General features: G+C 50.6%; 1 protein-coding gene across 1 annotated transcript in view; it reads left to right on the top strand.

Annotated features, from left to right (window-relative positions):
• NTN1 (netrin 1) overlaps positions 1–18727 on the top strand; it is a 98120-nt gene that overhangs the window by 51950 nt on the left and 27443 nt on the right. The window contains exons 2-3 of the mRNA XM_032707009.1: positions 1442–1630; positions 17521–17670. Of these exons, the coding sequence (XP_032562900.1) occupies positions 1442–1630; positions 17521–17670 (339 nt within the window). The remainder of the gene's footprint in view (positions 1–1441; positions 1631–17520; positions 17671–18727) is intronic.

The raw sequence follows: 18727 nt of genomic DNA, 5'->3' as shown, positions 1-18727 counted from the left end.
GCCAGCGTTTGGTGGGGACCTGGGGCTTGGCCTCACCACGCCAGCTGCAGGAATTCCGATTGCAAGGCATGGAGAGAGAGCAGGCTCCATCCCGCTGGTTGGATGTGGATGGAGGATTTCGCTCTTCCCTTTCCTTTCACGTCTCGTGTCAGCTGGGGGTTGTTCCTGATGAATAATGCGGAACTGCACTGTAATTTTCTGGGTTGAAATTTGATAATTAAGCAAATATAGCATGTCTTTGTGTTGGGCAAGCACCATAAGGTAAACAGGAAGGAATGAGGGATTAAGATGTCTCCGCTCTAAAGGAAGGTGACAAGCCCAGAGCCGTGACACCTTCGTGCCGAGCCGAGAGGCCCAGCTGTGGGCTGGCATGGCACAGCTGCATTGTTCAGGGGTGAAGAGCAAATAAAAGCAAGGGGAAAAGAAAACAAGCTATAAAATTCTCAGCAAAGCACAGAGCCCCAGCAACTGCCTCTTGATGTCCCCGTGACAGCTCTGGGGAGAGGTGGGCGAGGGGTCGGGCTTTTGAAGTCCTTAAGTTGTCCTTTGCGAAGGCCCCCTGTTAAAATAGTGCCTGTGTTGACATTAGGCTGCATATGGTGGAGGAATTGGACATCTCAGTCACAGCACATGCAATCAAAGCACTGGGGGACTTCTTGGTATTTGGCTAACAGGGTGTCAGGCCGGCCCTGCCCCAGGCGGGATGGGGGATGCTGAGGCAGAGGTGAGGTTTATCAGCATATCCAAGGCTGCAGATGAGTAACAGAGCCTGTGGTATGGAAAGATGAGGAAGAAACCAGCTAGGAAGGTCTTGAAGTGGTATTTGGAGCTCAAACACACACGTGTGTCAGAACTGGTGAGAGTGGGAATACCAGGAAGGTCTGGCAGGTGATGATGGAAATGCCCTTCCTGCAGGGGTGGGTAGAGGGGGTTCCTGAGGTACTGGGAAGTGGGGGATTTCACGGCAGTTTGGGGCCTTTGTGCTGAGCAGTAGCACAGTACAAAGTGAGAGTGGATGAGAAGGGAGAGAGCAGTGCTTGCATGGGACAAAGTGGTTGTGACAAAGCTGAAGGAGAAGTGTGGGGCGCTGTGCTCTGTTCCCTGACCATGGTTGGGCTCCCTGTCCTCACAGCCCTGCCTGCACCCAGATTCTAATCCACATTAAGAGCAGGGAGAGGCAAAGGCACATCTGCTGCAAGTCAGGGTAGTGAAATGAGGTCCTTGTGACATCAGCTGCCCCTCCAGAAAGCTGGACTTACCGCATAGCCTTGGTCAGGAGGGGGCATGGGTTAGCAGCTGCCACCAAAGCATCCCACCCTGTGACACCCCACTCTGACAGGGCACACTGGGTGCCCAGCCCTGCTCACACGGGCTCCCCTGGGTTTGGCACCTCCATGGCCGGGCACAAATGGTGACAATCTCTACTCTTTGCCTCTCTCAGCCTGCAATTGCAACCTGCACGCCCGGCGCTGCCGCTTCAACATGGAGCTGTACAAGCTGTCGGGGCGCAAGAGCGGCGGCGTCTGCCTCAACTGCCGGCACAACACGGCGGGGAGGCACTGCCACTACTGCAAGGAGGGCTTCTACCGAGACCTCAGCAAGCCCATCTCCCACCGCAAGGCCTGCAAAGGTACCGGGGTCGGGGGTGGGATGGCCGGGACCTCGCAGCTCCTTCCCCTCCAACCCCTTCCTGCAGCTCCTGCTCCCGCAGGAGCCAAACTCCTCCTGCTCCTCCCTCTCCCAAACTAATTTGAAATGACTTTTCGTGCCGTTTGAAATTGCTTTTCTTGCCCCCACGTTCCCTGATATCACCTCTCCCTGGTCTCTTCCTGGTAAGGACGAGGCCACTGAAATACAACAAATCCTCACTGCTGAGGATGACTTTAAATTATTTCAGTGTTTATCAGTTATCACGTGCTTCATCTGCTAACCTGGTCATCACACATGCAAAGTGCACAAAATCCCAGGTATGGGGTCAGATGTAGCATCTGTAAATCAGCCTCCCCCGAATACCCTTCTCCAGCTCCCCCACTCCACCCTCGCCCCGGCACTGCTGGGGCACAGGCAGCACTTAACCCACGCACAGAACATGTCACTCCTTGGGACGAGGAGGGAACAGTAAAAAGGGAAACAAGTTTATTTTGAGCTCAGAGTTTTTTGAGGTTTCCTCGTGTGGACGTGGAGGCGAGCTGGGCTTCAGCTGGGGCGGGAGCAGCAATAAGAGCAAATCCTGCAAATGAACCTTTTTCGCTCTCAGTTGGGGGAGATGTAAATCCTGAACCTGAGGTGCAGAGAAAGGAATCAAGCAAACATTCAAAACCCAGACTAGAGAATGCTGGTGTTTCCCACAGAAATCTTCAGCTCTTTTCTCTCTAAAGACTCATTTCAATAAGAAATGAAAAGCTTTTTGGCCTTAGCTGGGTATTTTTGGCTGGAAAGTTTTGAGTCTTCAGCATTTTAATTTTTAATGAAAATGCTGCTTCTTTATTTTTTTTTCCCCACTGAAAACAGACACTTTTTGCCAAAACAGAAAAAGAAACCACTTCTTCAGACAGTCCTATTCCTCCCTTTTCACCTTGTAAAAACTACTCCAACGAGATATTTTCGACCTACCCTGCACTGAGGCTCCTAACCAGCTCCAGCTGATGTGTGGGCTGCTGGGAACCCCATCCATGGGCCTGGGCAGCAGAAGAGCTGCCATTTCAGGATGCAAGGAGCCAGAAGAGAGGGGTGTTGAGGAGCTGAGCCACTTCCATGCCAGCCCCAACACCCAGCATCCCAGAGGGACCTCAGCTCTGGCAGGGAGCTTCATGTTGTAAGTGGAAATGCTTTGTCTCCCCATCCTGAGAGGATTTGTGTCAGAATAAAGTCAGTATTTCTGCCTTCACAGCCAGGTCACTGATGAAATAACAGTGAAATAGCAGTGAAGGAATGTTCAGTTGGGCCAGTCAAATGGAAATGGTGAAGGTGTGGGCACTCCTTGTGGGATGCATGTGGGCATCCATCACCATCCATCATCAGCACTGCTGCTGTCCAGAGCCTGATTCCTGTCTACCTTCCTTCTCCCCAGAAAGGGTTTTGGGCTTCCCCACTGGGAAGAATTCTTGCCCTCCCCAAGGACAGTAAACTCCTTCCCAGGGCTGTGGTTTCTGCCTCCCCAGCATGGGAACTTCTGGGGATGGATGTGGTGTGATTTGGAGGAGAGGAGGGTTCTTTGTCAGCCATGGGCTCACTGTGCATCCATAGGGATTCCAGTCCTCTGGGATCAGCACACGGAGCATGGAGCAGGGAGGGGATGCTTGGCTGGAGGGTAGGATGGATTCCATCTCCTGCTTTTTCATCCTGGGAAAATGCAGTCTCTGTCCTGTGTTGGCAGTGATGTCCGTGCTTAACCCTCTCTTGACTGATCCTGGTGCTTCCCAGGACCGTCCTCATTCCTGCTTTTCCCAGCTCTCCTCCCTGGCCAGGCAGCCTGTTCCCCTTGTCCTGCCCACCCCTCCTTGCTGTTCCCTGGCCCTTCCCTCTGCTGACCTCTCCGTGGCTGACTACCCAAAAACACAGCTGGGTGGTACCTGCAGGTGGGAAACCTCAGAGCTGCCTCAGTTTCTCCAGGAGAGCACTGGGAATTCAGGCACTGGCCTCCATGAGGCCCTCCACAAGCATTTTAGGCTGAATTTCCCAGTTGCTGGGTCATTCACTCTATTAAATGCTCTTTGCAATTGTCCTTTTCTCATCCTCTGCCTTCTCTAACTGCTCCTGCACTTCAAATTGGCGGTGGCCAAATTGAAATACTTCTCCAGCCCCCCTGGTTTGTAACAGATACAAAGGTGATAACTGTGCTGAGCAGCTCCCAGCTTGCAGCCTATGAGCAGGATTTCATGGTACTTGTTGGGTTATTGTTGGTGTAATCCACTGTCCTGTACAAAAGCAGCAAAATGAAGTTTCCTACAGCACAGACATTCCTTTGAAAACTCGTTTTCCTGAGCTCTGTTTATCACACAGTGGAAGTTCATATTCCCTCTATTTTTCTTTCCCAATTCAGGGCTTTTTCTGAAGGAATTGTTGAAAACAGGCATGTTTAAAAAACAACCCTATCATCTAACAGCTTCAGCCATCTCACCATTGATAACAATATTCATTTATCATTCTCACCAAACCAGCTGACAATGGGCAACCCTCTCCCAGAGCCCCATCTTGACCAAATGTGTTTCAAATTGAGGAATTAACCATTCTGAAGCATCTGCCATCTCCCTCACCACTACCTGCTGTCTGCTCTCACCCAGCAGACTGTTTTCTCTGTAAGACTTGAGTCTTTCAGCCATCACATTGCTCTGATTGTGTTCCACATGTAACAAATTTAAATAAATGCATACAATAGAGCCCTGGTGCCCTGGGAGCTGCCAAGAGCACGTGACACACTCACCTACCCTGGCAAGTGTGTGAGCTCGCAGCAAACACCCCATGAAAGAGCTGCCAAGGAGATTTTTGTGTTAATTCAACTCCTTTATTCAGCCTAACACACACATCCAGCTAAAATGCCTTTCCTCTCACTCACATTCCTCATCTCCCACTCCATCCTATACAAGAGGTTATGCACCTCAGCTCCTAACACATCTAACTTAGAAAATTAGAGAGGGATTCTTTTCAATGCTTGGTTGGCTATTTAAGCAAAAATACAATGTTGCAGAAATGTTTGCACAAGATCTACCTAATTTTAACTTGGAGAAAAAGAGAAATCCACAAACTTTTGCACGTGTTCATAGGGCACAGTGTGAGGCTTAGGCAGCAAAAGGTGAGCAGAAAGCAGAGCTGGGCAACATCCTCCTACCCATCACAGGGCTGTTTGGCTTTCTAATAGCCAAACCTATAATAACTGTTAAATTATAGATTTTTTTTTTTCATGATCTGAAGTTGTCTCAGCAGCACAGATGAAGGCATGAGAAGCTGGGCTTTAAGGATGACTTTTCCCTGATGGTTAACAGCAATGCAGCTGTGCCATGTAATTCTCCTCTGCATTTGCTTCCAGTGGTTTTCTTGCAAAAATGATAAAAGCAAAGAATTTGTCAGTGCCCAGAGATGCCCTGCCACAGAGCCACACAAGGCAGGGCACGGCACGGAGTCTGCAAACCACATGCAAAGGAATTGATGACAGATGGAGAGGGGATATTGCATGAAGTGGCAACGCTGGGTGAGCACCAGAGCCTGCCAGGCTGGAGCTGGGGCTGGAGCTGGGGCTGGGGCTGGAGGAGTGTGGCTGCTGTGGGTGGGTGGTCAGGCAAACGCAGGGACAACAGTTACTCAAGCCAGGGCTCAGATTCCCCCGGTGTTTCGAGGTCAGACCCCAGAGCTGATCTCTGCGTGGCCCCATCTCGGGACTCGGGCTGGAGGAGTCCCGTGGTCCTGCTGCTCCTCGGGGGGATGGATGGGCTCATCCTAGAGGGCAAGGGAGCAGGATGCCCTTTGCCCTGGACACATCAAACCCCTGGTGTTGCATTGACCCTTTAGGTGTGGGGGCTGTCCAGAGAAGCAACAAAGCTCCAGATATAAGAAGTTTTGCACGTTCGTCTTTTAAGACAGACAAGGGTGAATTGTTCCTTTCTCACTGGTTTTTGAGAAAGCACGAAGAGTTCCCAACACACCAAAGCCGTGCTTTCAGTTCCTTCTGCTTTCCCTCTGCTCCAAATGATGTTGCAAGTGAAATTCCACATCTGGGTCCTGCAAACCTTCGTCCGCCCCGCTCTGTCGTGAGCCGCCGTAAATCAGGGCCCTGGTGTTATTTCTTTTGATTAAATTCCCTCCTGATATTTGCCAGATTATTGGCACTAATGTAATTCTATTGGAGCAGAGAGTCTGCAGGATTTTATAGCCCGGCTGTAAAACAGCTCTGCACTTGAGGGAGAGGCTTTACACACTTTTTGATGAAAAGATGACAAATGATACGCGTTATGAATGCACTTGTGCTGAGGCTGCCAGTGTAAACCCCTTGTGGAGGGGCAGGATTTGGCACCTGGAGAGGTCACATTCATTAGGACTCCATGTTTTGGTAAAAAATGGGATTGTCTGATTCCCTGGTGCTGCCACAGCTCCACGCCTGTGCAGAGCCTGGCAGGTTTTCCATCTGCACTGAAGTACTTAATGGCTTGTTCAAAACCCAAAAGGCAGTCCCAGCCTACCTGCCCATCCTGCCTTGTAACCACAAAGGGTCAAGCCTTTGACATTTTCATTTTGGAGGCAGTTTGGGTCGAAGCAGAGGGAAGGTGAGTGCCATCCCCATGGGCTCAGCCTCTGATCCTTGATTTCATGGGTGCAGACAAAGGTTTCCTTCCTACCCAGCTGCAGGCCCTGAGTGGGGGGGACTAACACAGTCGAACCCCTTTGGCTCCCGGTGCTGCCTGGAGAGGGGAGCAGAGCCTCTGGTGACAGGGACAGTGGGACGAGTCCCCACCTCTCTCCACTGACTATAGAGGGAGCTGCGTGACCAGCTTAGAGCTGAGAGCTCATTCCCACGAGGCTGAAGCCAGGGGAGATGGAACCTCTCCTTGCTGCCCAGATCCCCACTGGGAATTTGGGGTGCAGAGGGCAGTGGGGATAAACCCCACCTTAGACAGCAGAGTCTGACAATGGGCTCCCTGCCATCAGTGTGCTGGTGTCCCACTGGTGTCCCACGGGCCATGTCCCAGTGCAGGACAGAGATCAGTCTGTCCATGGTCTCAGTTGTGGTCAGCACCCCTCCATCCTCAGGGATGTCCCTGTCATCATGGTCCCCAGTCCACACCCAGGTGGAGGGTAGGCCAGCTCACAGCTAACACATCCCACACGTAGGGATGGTCTGGCTGGATCCCCTACACCAGGGCTCCAGGGACAGCAGGGCCACCAGTGGTGGCTCCTGACAGGACTCCTTGTCTGCAGTGAGTACCTGCTCCCCAGGCACCCTCCCATCACTGCAGGGAGCCCATCCACACAGGAGATGTGCCCTTGGTGTCCACCTTAGGCAAGGGTGAAGTGCAACCCAAGAGAGATGCTCCTCTCTCCAGAGCAACCTCATTTGGATGCCCATCTCCAGTCCAGCTCAGTTGTTGTTTCAAGGCAATACTTTCTAGGAACTCACACCAGTGAGTTGTCCTTAATTATCAAACTTCCTTCCCTTCCTTTTCTCTTTTTCTTCCTCTTTGAAGATCAGCTGGAGCTACTGTTCAGATGAGAGATGAGCCAACTCGTAGTGCTGGTAGGGCTTGGGTCGAGTTCATGTGTCAGGGCTTGGTCATCTCTGAGAAATCGCATCACTGGAGAAAGTCCAAATTCCAAGGCATCGATCTGCCAAGCACAGACTTTCATTTCTCCACAGGACATGCACTTCAACTGCCACAGGAACAGTTTTCTAGCTGCATTTCCATTCTGCATTTGTTAGTGGCTGTGCCTTAGTCACCCCCTTCCCCAAGGCCCCACAAGTCTTTATATTGATATTACTCCAAGTGCCAAGAGCTGATTTATGGTTTCTACATCTAAAACTTGTCATCAGCAACCCCCAGGCACACACAAATCAGTTGGGGAAGGTTTGTGGAAGTGCAGCTCTGAGCTGTCCGTGCTCATGGGTCGCTATGGGGGGGTGTCCTGAGGCAGCTCAGGAGCTCCAGTGCCACTGCCACCAAGTGCCACCTCCTCTATGGCACCCCCAGGACCCAGGGCAGAGCTGCACCATTCACCAGCTTGGGCTGGGAGGGTCCCAGAGCAAAGGACATGAGTATTACAGAAACTCCTAAACTGTTTTGCATTTGTAGTGTGAAAATGTGGAAAAGGAGTGAATTCTTTTTCTTTTTCAAATGAATAATGAAGCTCAACACAAGGCATCTACCTGGCCATTCCAGCTTTTTAAAATCCATAATTTTAGTCACGTATGGTTCTCCAGTTCAGTGCAAATTAGCTGGGATGAAGGTAAACTCCTGCTTTCTGGTCTTCCCAGAAATTCATCACTGATTTTTTTCCTCTCTCTGGCTTCCGATCAGGGCCACCTCCCACAACACAGCAAAGTTTAAACAGATATTTGCTTTCAGTGGGGGATATCTTAGGCAGTCCAGGATTGAAACCTGGATGCTTGGAGAGAGCAGAGAGGACCTCAGACCTCCCTCCCAGCCCCACGGGCTGGCAGAGCACCAAGGGGTATTGCCATGAATGAGGAGGCTCTGCCACCCACATCCCAGATAAAATGCATGTGCTGGGAGTCTCTGCTCTGCTACAGTCTCTGGAAATTGGTTCTGAAGGTCATTAACCAAAAAAACAACAAAAGAAAGAAAATAAAAAAAAAAAAAGAAAAAGAAAAAAAAGGAAAAAGAAGAGAAAGGGGTTTGTCTGTTTGCCTGTTGACAAGGTCAGAGCAAAATCACCTCCATTCCAAAAGTTTCCCTAAGCTGCAGCTGTCTTCTGGCTCCAGGGAAGTCAAGAATTCCACATATTGCTCCCTCCCAGGCACTTTTGCTGTGGGATATGACTCCCCTGCCATCCAGGACTCCTGGGACTGCTCTGGGCAGGCCCTGTGCACCTTGAAGGAGGGGACTGCTGCTTATCTGGGCTTTGGTTCTCCTCCAAAGAGCCACACTGGTACTTCCAGAGCCCTTTTCAGCAGAGCTCCCCTCTCTCCCAGGAATCTTTTGGACTTTGCTGAGTTGGTACAACTCCCTTGCATTTAAAGGTTAATTTGAAACAAACCTGGTTTAGGGAAGGGCAGGTGAGGAAGGGACTTTTGACATCTTCAGATGGGCTGGGAAGACATGTGGACATAACCAAGACACCAGTTCACAGGTCAGGGGCTTGACCTGCTGCACAGACCCCGGAGTGGGGCCCTGCTGTCTCCACTTGGCATTCCCAGCCCAGCCAGGAGCTCCTGCTCCCATGGGAGATGCACTCAGAGACCCAGCATGTTCTGTGTGTCTGGGAATGCTCTGTAAAACCAAGACCCCAAACACCACCCCCAGGAGAGGGACACCCCCAGGTGAGCTGGGTTAGAGATCCACCTCCACCTGCGGCACTTTTGGTACAGGAGGAGCAGCCCAGGGAAGGGATGAGCTGAAAAAGGGAAAGAGGAAAGGGTAAAAGCCATGGCAGAACCTGCCAACACTGTGTGAGGCTTGCAGGGTTCAGGGAGAGACACTCTGCTGACTCCAGGGAACCAAAAGGTGTGATGAGGAGGATGGAGGATGGAGGAGGCTCCACTGGAGACCCTCAGAAGGACCTTGAGTCTCCACTGCAGCCTGGAAACCACCCCCCAGCACCTTCAGAGGGGAGATAGAGCTGACAGCTGAGTCCCAAATCCGTGTTAGGCACTTGGATGATCCAGCTTAATTGGAAAATGTAGATAGTTGATTCCCTGACAAGAGCTAGCTCTGCATTCCTGAAAAATCACATCCTGGCAATGCTGGTGCCCAAAAGGAGTTTTATTGGCTAAACTGGGGGCCAACCGCCTTCAAAACTGTGGCTTGGGTTTGGTTTTCCAGCAGAGATACATCCAGAAGCAATCCTGGAGGGCAGGTTTGGACTGTGGTTTTTCAGAAGTGGTGGCATGCGACACAATAGAGGGGAATTTGCACCCTAATTAAGAAATAAAACCAGACTAAACTCCAGTTCTCCATGATAAGTCTCAGACTATGAACAAAAGTTGCTAAATTCATTTACATAGCTAGACCTCTGCGTATCTCCAAGACAGAGGAAAGACAAGGAATAATTTGCCTTCCCCATAAGTGTTTTCAAACTGTTGAGATAATTTCCTGCTTCAGACCAGTTCTCCAGAGTGGAAAGTCCTCCAGGCTCTCAGATCCTGAGAATTAAACCAAAGCTGCTCATCCACACACTCTGGTTTTCAGCATTTTAAAAAGAAAAAGGCTTTTTTTTCTGGTAGAAAAGGATTTGTTTTCCACTTAAACATAGGCTTCTCGGAGCATCACGAATTAGTGACTGGGATTTGTGCCCCGAGAGCTCTCATTGCAATTTTCCCCTGCACTTGAGGTGTTGGGGGCTCTCCTCACTGTGGATACTTTAGTGTCCCATAAGGGCTGTGCACACTGAAGGGATCCCCCTCTGCAGAGCTTTTCCTAGAGTTTCTCTCTCATCTTCTCCATTGCCTTTTTTTCCCTGAGGCTTGTGGCAACCTCATTATCTCTGAAACTTTTGCTCTGCTGCCAGATTTGACTGAAATACTGTTAGTGGGAGAACACACTTGTAGGAACTTCATTTCCTCAGGAGCCAGGCTAAAAACACATCAGGAAGAGAAAAGGTTTGCCTTTTTTTTTCCTCCCTCAAAATTAGTATTTTCTAACACACTTTCCCCTGCAATGTCTCCCATGAAAGCAGGATGAGCTGTATTTTGCTTTAGAGTCATGTGCCCCACTAAGCTGCTCTTTGCCTGGCCAGAGCTTGCTCTGCAGGTCTTAGACCAGACTTGACATCTTTTGATGGAAAAACAAAAGGGATAACATCCTCTATGACAAAACCCAAGCCCTGCCAGCAAAGCAGGGAGAAGCAAACCCTGATGTTTCATCCTGGGGTGTCTCAGCATCCCTGGCTGAGAATCACCCAAAAGCCGGAGCTCCCAGACGACAGGGGAATTTCTAGCAACTTTTTTAACGAGGGAATTTTCGAGCATTTTGGAGAGTGCTGCCATAATTGTCTTATTGTCTGTATCTCTAATGCCTGCCCGTAGTGTGCCTGCCCAAAAAGTGGATTTATTGCCGTGGTTCAAAGCCCCCTCCGGATTAGCGGCGACTCCTGCTCAGTGGAGGCTTTGTGGGCCCGTCTGTTCCTTGTTATGGAGAAGACAAAGACAAGGTCTAATCTGTGAAATTTGGCCCAAACTGCAGGGCGCCAGAGCCCTTGGCTTCCCCGGGTGCCAGTTCAGGAGGAAGAAATGGGAGAGCCCTGAGAAGCGGCGCAGGAGGAGGGACGCTGTGGAACACCAAGAGATTATTTGGCTTCGCCCGATAAAAGGAGGAATTCATGTTCTGCTGGCAAGAAACCTTTAAATCTCCAAGAGAATGTGCTGAGGGACATTGTGCATGAACATGATCCTTTGGAGAGCTAAATCCAGTTCACAATATCGCAGACAAGCCGACGATCTCCTTGCAAAGCAGTTAATAGTTAATATTTAAAGTCATTATTAGTATTCAGGGTTAACACAGAGACATTTCAACCTCTGCTTCTGGTTAAGCAAACAGGCTGGGGCCAGACTGGGTGGGTGCACAATAAATACCACAGTTTCTCTTCCCCATGACATAAATCTGTGGGATTTGCAGGACATGCTGCCCGTGGTGGAGATGCTCTGCCAGTGGCTGTGGTCTCCCCCATCCCCACAGGGTGCTGCCCTCAGAGCCAGCAGTGCTCAGGTGCACAGAGATCAGACCAGACTTTCCTCATCCATGGACAAATAACTGGGATAGGTCTCCAGAGGAAGGAGAGCTGTTGTTTTGAATCGATTCCCCAAAGACGGGAGCCAAAGCAAATCTCCTAAAATAGCCTGCCCAGGTCAGGACTTTGTGACAGCTTCAAGGGGTCATCTCTGGGATGGATTATGGATATGATGGGAGAGCTGGACTCACCCAAGGAGTTCTCACACCTTGCATTCCCTGGACAGATATGTCCAGAGGAACCAGGATGTCAGTATGCAAGTTACTAAAGACAGTGGAGCAGGAAAAAAATAACTCTACAACAACAACAACAAAAAGCTCATATAAGTAATAATATTGGAACCACACCTTTAAATACTAAAACATAAGGCTGAGATATGGTTACTGCACCAGGCTGTGTTATTGAGGCAACAGGCAAATTTGAGCTGTTTTGACATTTTGGTGTTTAAAATACTGCTGCAATCAAAGAGAAGGGGTTTGAAAGAAATCTGGGCTTGGAGCATTTTTTTTTTCCAACAGAAATTTTCTGTAGCCACATTTTTCACTCCCATTGAAGTCTTCAGAGGAGAGAAGAAAAGCAACCAAAGGGAAGCAATTTTTGGCCGCGATTCTGGAAAAAAACATTTTAAAGCGTGGGCAAACATAAATGTGCACCTAAGGCATCTGGGCTATATGAGACATGAATTCATACTTAAAATTGAATGTGATTTCTCAGTACAGGGAACTTCATCAGTGACTATTGTAAATTAAAGTGTTTCTTTCCAGTCTGATGCACTGTTGGGTCACTGCTCAGTACGGAGGTCACGCTTTGGGCAGTTGGACCTGGAAGCCCTGCGAGGTGTGTGATCATGGCAGACCCAGCGTGACAAGAGGAAATCTGCACACCTTGTAAAATCAAAGCCTTTTCTCTCAGTCAAAAAGATTTTTCGTCATTCTGAAAGCATCCCAAAGACACAGCTTCCCTGAAAGCAGGAAGATGTTAATTCTCAAAAAATGCAGGTCTTTTCAGGTACCTTCTCAATAAAGGTCACACTTGAGGAGAGCTAAGCCTGGAGATTTATCCCTCTGTTTACCTTTCAACACACGTGTGTGGGGGAAGATTAGCAGCTGGGAATACCTCCGACCAAAATTCAGGGGAGGAAAAATATTTGCACTTTTGTCATGCTATTTGTCAGCCTTCAGCGGGGCAGAGACACCCCAGCAAGTTCAACCACTTTCCCAGGGTGTTTTGCATCCTTCCATGAAAGGCCCTAAGATTTGCTTGCAGGTATTTTTTCGTCCCAGACCTCAGCTGAAGCACAGAAATGTGTCCCTGCCCCTGTGCTCGGGCGGGTGATGCTCTGCCTCAGCAGGTTTGTACATATAATAGTGGCTTGTCTTGGAAGCTCCAGACAGAGATATAAAACTCCAAGACAGCCAGTTCTGCGAGAGCTTGGCCCCAGGGGAAATCTCCTCCTAACTGCAGGCAGTTAGTAGCTGGCTTGGAGTGCTTATATCCGTATATATATTAATCCCAGCTAATGTAACTACAGATGTTCTCATTCATAGCCCTATCTAATCCTGTTGGGCCCTTGCCATGGTGTCTCGTAGCATGAGTTCTACGAGTTAATTACGTGCAGTGCAAAGAAGCATTTCCTTTTATCATTGAAAAAGGTTGCCTTTTAAGCGCCTTGAATGTCCCTTTGTCCCCGTGTTTTAAGGACCAGTGAAGAGGAGCACCTGTCTGACCTTCTCGGTGCTCAGCGTTGCTTGGCACCCCTCCATCGTCTCTTGGCAAGGCATCCCTAATCTTTTCCGTCCTCAGATGGGTGCCTCTCCCTGCCTTTCACTGCACTTCCCCAGCTGAGGACGTGCTATTGATTTCTATAGTGCCATGATATTACACATTCACTGTTACTCTCTACCCCTTTCATAACACAACCTCCCATCTTGTGGCTCTTCTGAGCTCCGTTGCAATCAGCCAGATGTTTCATTGACTCCTAGATCTTTTCCTGGAGTGGTTGCAGTTAATTGGGACCCTTCAGTGTGTATGAGCCATCCTGTTCCCTCCTTCCAATTATGCAGCCTTCTGTGCACCGGATTTTGGCTGCTATCCCCTCATCCATTCGGCCAGTTTGGGTCTGTCTCGCAGAAGACCAACACATCTGGACTAGCCAAGTTGCAGGGGCTCACTTAGAAATGCTTTTAGCTCCCTGCTTTCCACTCCATGATTATTTTATAAGAAAAATCAGCTTTTATGGGCAGAGGCACCCCCACTGCTACCATCAGTGCCCATTAAAACCTCACCATAGATTCCTGCTCCTAGTTTCCTCCTCCACAGCCATGTTTTCAAGCAGAAGATTATTTCATTTTCCCCTAGAAATTCCTGATCATTTCTGCCACATCAAAGATTTTTCTGTAAGATTTTCTTAAAGAACAAAATCCTGATGGTTATTTCCTTCCCCCAGTGCTCTGTGGACTAACAGAGTGCAGACCTCCTGTTTTCTTGCACAGACATAATTCCTCTTTGCTGCTCTCTCATCTCATTGCACCCTTGCACACTCCTCTGTGGGGTGATCCTTTCAAGCAAGGCATGAGGGTACAGTAGAAAAATCACCTGTTATCCCCCTTATAATCCCCAGTCATGTCCCAGACACCCTCCTTTCCTGATCAGTGAGCTTTCCTCAGCCCTGGGGCCCCAAGGGCTCTACTCAGTGCAGGGCACTGCCGACCCTCTGCGTCGTGGTGGGTGACAGATCCTTGCACTCAGGGAAGTTGAGGCCTGAAAAGCCATTTTGTGAGTCCAAAGGTGCCCATCAGGAAGGCCATGGGGATGCCAAAGGGGGCGTTGGCACCAATCACACCCCCGCTGTGACTCTGCTGCAGTCTTTCCTCAATTTGGGGTTGCAGCCCAAAGGAATTTGAACTGTACTAGAAAAATCAGCATCAAGCACCAGCAGCCCAGCCACTCCACGGCTGGGGAAGGAGAAGAGCCTGTAATTGCTGGCTGCAAGTGTTTGCACTGGCCAGGGAACTGCAAATTACCTTTAATTGCTCCTAATTGCTGGCGCTGGTTCAGTTTCTCTAGGACAGGGACGGCAAATACACATCTGCAGACACTGCCTAGACCACCTCCTGCCTCCCTGCGCCACGAGGGCTGAGTTGCTGCTGATTCAGAGAGTTTTCTGGAAGATAGACTAAGTCAGAGTGGGGTCAGGCTCTGGAGGAGCCAGAGTGCTCTGCCCAGGGCAGCCGTCCCGGACACGCAGGGTCCTGTGCCCCAACCTAAAGTTGGGGACTGGTGACACAAAGCACATCCCTCCATCCAGAGGGGATTTACCCCACCATGTGTCAGCATGAGCTATCAGAGATCAGCCAGGGCTTTGTCCTGGTGAGGTCCTGGACCACGAGCTCCATGACTTGTCTACTCTGCAACCTTGGGCACATCACACGTGCCCGTGGGGACACGGGTGACACTTGTGTGCAGAGCCCTCACAGGAGCCCAGACTGGGGAGAGAGGAGACAACCTCAGACGGATATGGCTGTAAAAATAACCCAGCAGCTCCGGACAAGCTGTGCCGAGGCATTACCTCATGAGGGAAGGAAGCAGCAGCATCGCTATTTATTTATGTGGTGTCCAGAGGAGCGCTCTGTGCTCTGCAGCCCGGCCTCCAAGAGCCTGATTCTGTAAATCTTACTCATCACCAAGGCTTTTTTTCCTCCCTTTCCCTCTCTCGTCCAAGCAGTCCCACTGAAATCGGTGCAATCCGCTCACATGGGGGAGGATTACTCACAGGATGGGGGTTTGCAGGCGATGCCTGAAACCAGCGCAGCCCCAGAGGGGACGCCTGAAACATGAGGCATGTTCCTCCCCATCCTCCTGCCCTTTGCCTCTTCTTGTGTAACCCTTCCCTGATTTGCTTATTTTTGTATTAACTCCTGCCTCTCTGCTCTTCTTTAACTCTTTTCTGCCCTGGCTCTTCTTCACTCTTTCACTTAATGTGTTTTTATTTCCTCTCCCCCAGCATTGTCAAAGCCATCCCCTGGGGCTGCAATGGGCAGGTTTTCCCACCTAAACATCCCTCTGCTCTCCGAGCTCATCACCAGCCACACTCATTTCATGTTGAAACTTTTTCATTTAAAATTAAGTTTAGAAAAGCAAATTTTCTGCTGTGGACGGATTTGCAAGCAGCTATTTCCCAGGGACAGCTCACAGCAGGGGAGAGAGCAGGACCCTTAACCAAAAAAACCAAATCAGAAGTGTTAGGAAAAGAGGAGAAAAGAAGCAAAAGCGTTGTTGGTTTCTTGAAGGTTTTTTTTTCCCCTCACATGTGAAAAAATCATCAGGTTTTGGCAAGGCTCCATCTCTTCCCATCCAAGACTGGTGGAGTCAGGGGTGGCAGCAGTTTGCTGGTGCTCTGGGAAGGGCTGCACAGGGATGGGATGTCCCATGCAGGGAGAAAGGGAAATCCTGGTGCAAGGAGGCCAGAGGCACTATCCAAACCCTGCTGGGAGGGGGGTCAAACTGGGAGCTGCTGGTACAGGGAAGCTGGAGCAGGATCATGCTGGGAGGGTTGGAGGGAAGCTCCAGCCAAACATCAAAGCTTGGACACCCAACACAAATGAATGTGGGATGTGATTTGTTCTCCCCAGATGAGGCAGATTTAGGGTGTCTCAGAGCTGGGGGGTTGCAAGACAAACTAAGAATCATTGCAGGGTCCAGAACAAACCCTCATGGGAGTGGTATGCCCAGTTTGGGGGATCTGGGGGTGTTTTAAGCCACTGGAGCCCATGGAGACACTCGTACTGGTCCTGACCCACAGACCAGCCCCCTCCAGATTTTGGGCAGTGGGACACATTTTCCCCCAAACCCCCTTTCTTGCAGGCAGCTCCCCTGAGGGGCAGGAGAGTGGGATCAGTGCTCCCCTGGGAGGGATTTGGCTGGCTCCTTCCCGAGGATGCTGCAGAAGAAAAGGAAAGCTTTCCTGCTTTCCTGCCTCTCCCTGCCACTGCTCAGCAGGGGCAGACCACAGTCTGGCACGGTGCTTGCAGCTCTTAGAAATCAGGGCTGTTAACAAATGTGCGAGGCCGTAATCCTTTTGGAGCAGCGATGATAACAAGCCCTGATGCCTTTTTTTTTTTGGCTTTCTTTTTTCTTTTTGGCTTTTTTCTTTTTTTTTTTTTTTTAACCAAACAGCTGCGCCGGTAAGTCCCACTGTGGGAAATGAGATGGTGAATGTTTTCAAGTGCAGTATTTACATCCCCTGCCAAACCCTTCACATCTGCCCAGCTCTGCCGTCAAGCCTCCATCCATCTGGCTGGGAACAGCAGGTCCTCCAGCCTGCCTGCATCCCACAAGGGCATTTCCTTCCTGCTCCCTCAGTGCCAGCTGCCAGGGATGCTGCTCAGCAGGGAAGGGCTCGAGCAAAAGCACTGAAAGGAGGAGGGTGGCTGGTTTGGTTTTTCTTGTAGTGCACGTGAAATGAATTCCCAACATCTCTGAAAGCACTCGCTCCCTGCCTGAGATCTCCTGTGCTGAAGGGGTGATGAAACACTCCTGGGTTTTGTCCCTCTTCCTTACAGTCCTGCCACTGCTCCTGGGAGCCTGAGGGCGTTTGAAGTTGCTGGGGTGGGGGCAGTGGGTGCTGCTTTGCCTGCTCCCCTCCTCTTTGAGTGCTGCAAACTCTTGATCACAGCACTCACGGATAAAGCAGTTGTGTTTCCTCTCAGGCGCACGGTGTGACTCTTGGGGATGGGCCTGTGCAGGGCTAAGAGTTGGCCTCGATGATCCCTTCCAACTCGGTGTACTCTGTGATTCTGTGTCCACGGGTGGGTGTCCCCACACTGCCTGCCCAGGGCTGTGCAGCACCTGAGACATCCTGGCTGCAGTTTCCATCCCCGCAGCGGGATGGGCTGTGGCAGGGCCACTCCCTCTCTGGTGCCATCCCCTCTGTGCCCAAGTAAGGGCCTCCACACCCCCTCTGCCAAATGCCACCTCCGTTCCAGGTCAGTGTGGTCGCAGGCTGGGTGGGATGTTTGCCGGCGGCAGGAAAGGTGGAGCCACGCCGGGATCGCTCCCCGACGATGCCACAACGTCGCCTGCGCCCGCTCTGCTCTCCCCTGACCCTCTTGTTGTGTGTTCCCCCCACAGAGTGCGACTGTCATCCCGTGGGTGCCGCCGGCCAAACCTGTAACCAAACCACGGGCCAGTGTCCCTGCAAGGACGGTGTCACCGGCATCACCTGCAACCGATGCGCCAAAGGCTACCAGCAAAGCCGCTCTCCCATCGCCCCCTGCATAAGTAGGTGGATCACTCTTTCAGTGTCTGTAGATTAGAGATATTAACCCTTAAAAACCCACAGGAGCCACTGCCCGTGTTGGGAGGCTGCTTAACCCTGTCACAAACGACTGTGCCAGTGGGCAGTGCTGGGGGGATGGAGCTGCCTGGGTCCCCCTGCCATCTGCACTGCCCACAGGAGGGAACATAGCCCAGAATCCAACACTGGCTTCCAAACAGCTCGTCTGCCTCATTGGGTGGGCTGTGTGAGTGCAGTTACAGACCAGTTTGATGGTAATTTGATTTTGCTTCATGGAGCAGAGGTGCCTCAAGAGCACATTTATTTTTGGGTACCACATCAGATCACTACAAACAGAATTTTCTCTCCAAAAACAGACTGTGCTGCACTGACACAGAGCTCAAATCAGAAGAGCTGCTGGTTTGGTGAAGTTGCCATCACAGTAAAACAGTGATAGCACCTGGATTGCTAAAGGGGATCTTGCACTCACACAACCCTCCCAGAAACAGAGGCTGTTTTATTGTTTGCTTCCTTGGGCTTACTTTTCAATTTGCCTTCCCAAGGCTGCTCTCCTCCTCTGCTCTTCAAACAACAGCAGGGAGCACCCTGGTACAGGTACAGCTCCACTGCAGCATTTGCTCTGCAAACACCCAGATCCCCCTCAGCCCCTGTTGAGCTCTCACTGCCCAGGCAAGGTGGGCTTTAGCCTGGTGCTCCTCTCTGCTGCCTGTTGGGTTTGCTGCTGTTGGATCATTCAGTGGCTCATGCACCTTGTGAGACATCTCCCCCCACCCTAATGAAAGGAAGCATCAAAATTAGTGTGCCTGGGATGGGCTGGGAAAGAGGAACTGCTCCCCTCAAGGGTGATTCCCTGCTGCTAAAAGGGGAAAAAGGCCCAACAAGAAAAGTGAAGGTTTAAAGAATCAAAGCTTTCCTGGGAACCCACAGTCTGCTCCTGCTCTGTCCCCCCACAGCATCCCCCTCTCAGCATGGCCACTGCTGAATTATGGGGAAGATACCCTTTCTCCACCTTCTCCTGGTGAAGAAAACATACATTCTGGG

The sequence above is a fragment of the Chiroxiphia lanceolata genome, chromosome 19 (genome assembly GCF_009829145.1).
Source record: "Chiroxiphia lanceolata isolate bChiLan1 chromosome 19, bChiLan1.pri, whole genome shotgun sequence".
Classification (NCBI taxonomy): Eukaryota; Metazoa; Chordata; class Aves; order Passeriformes; family Pipridae; genus Chiroxiphia; species Chiroxiphia lanceolata.
This window is presented reverse-complemented; position numbering and strand designations above follow the sequence as displayed.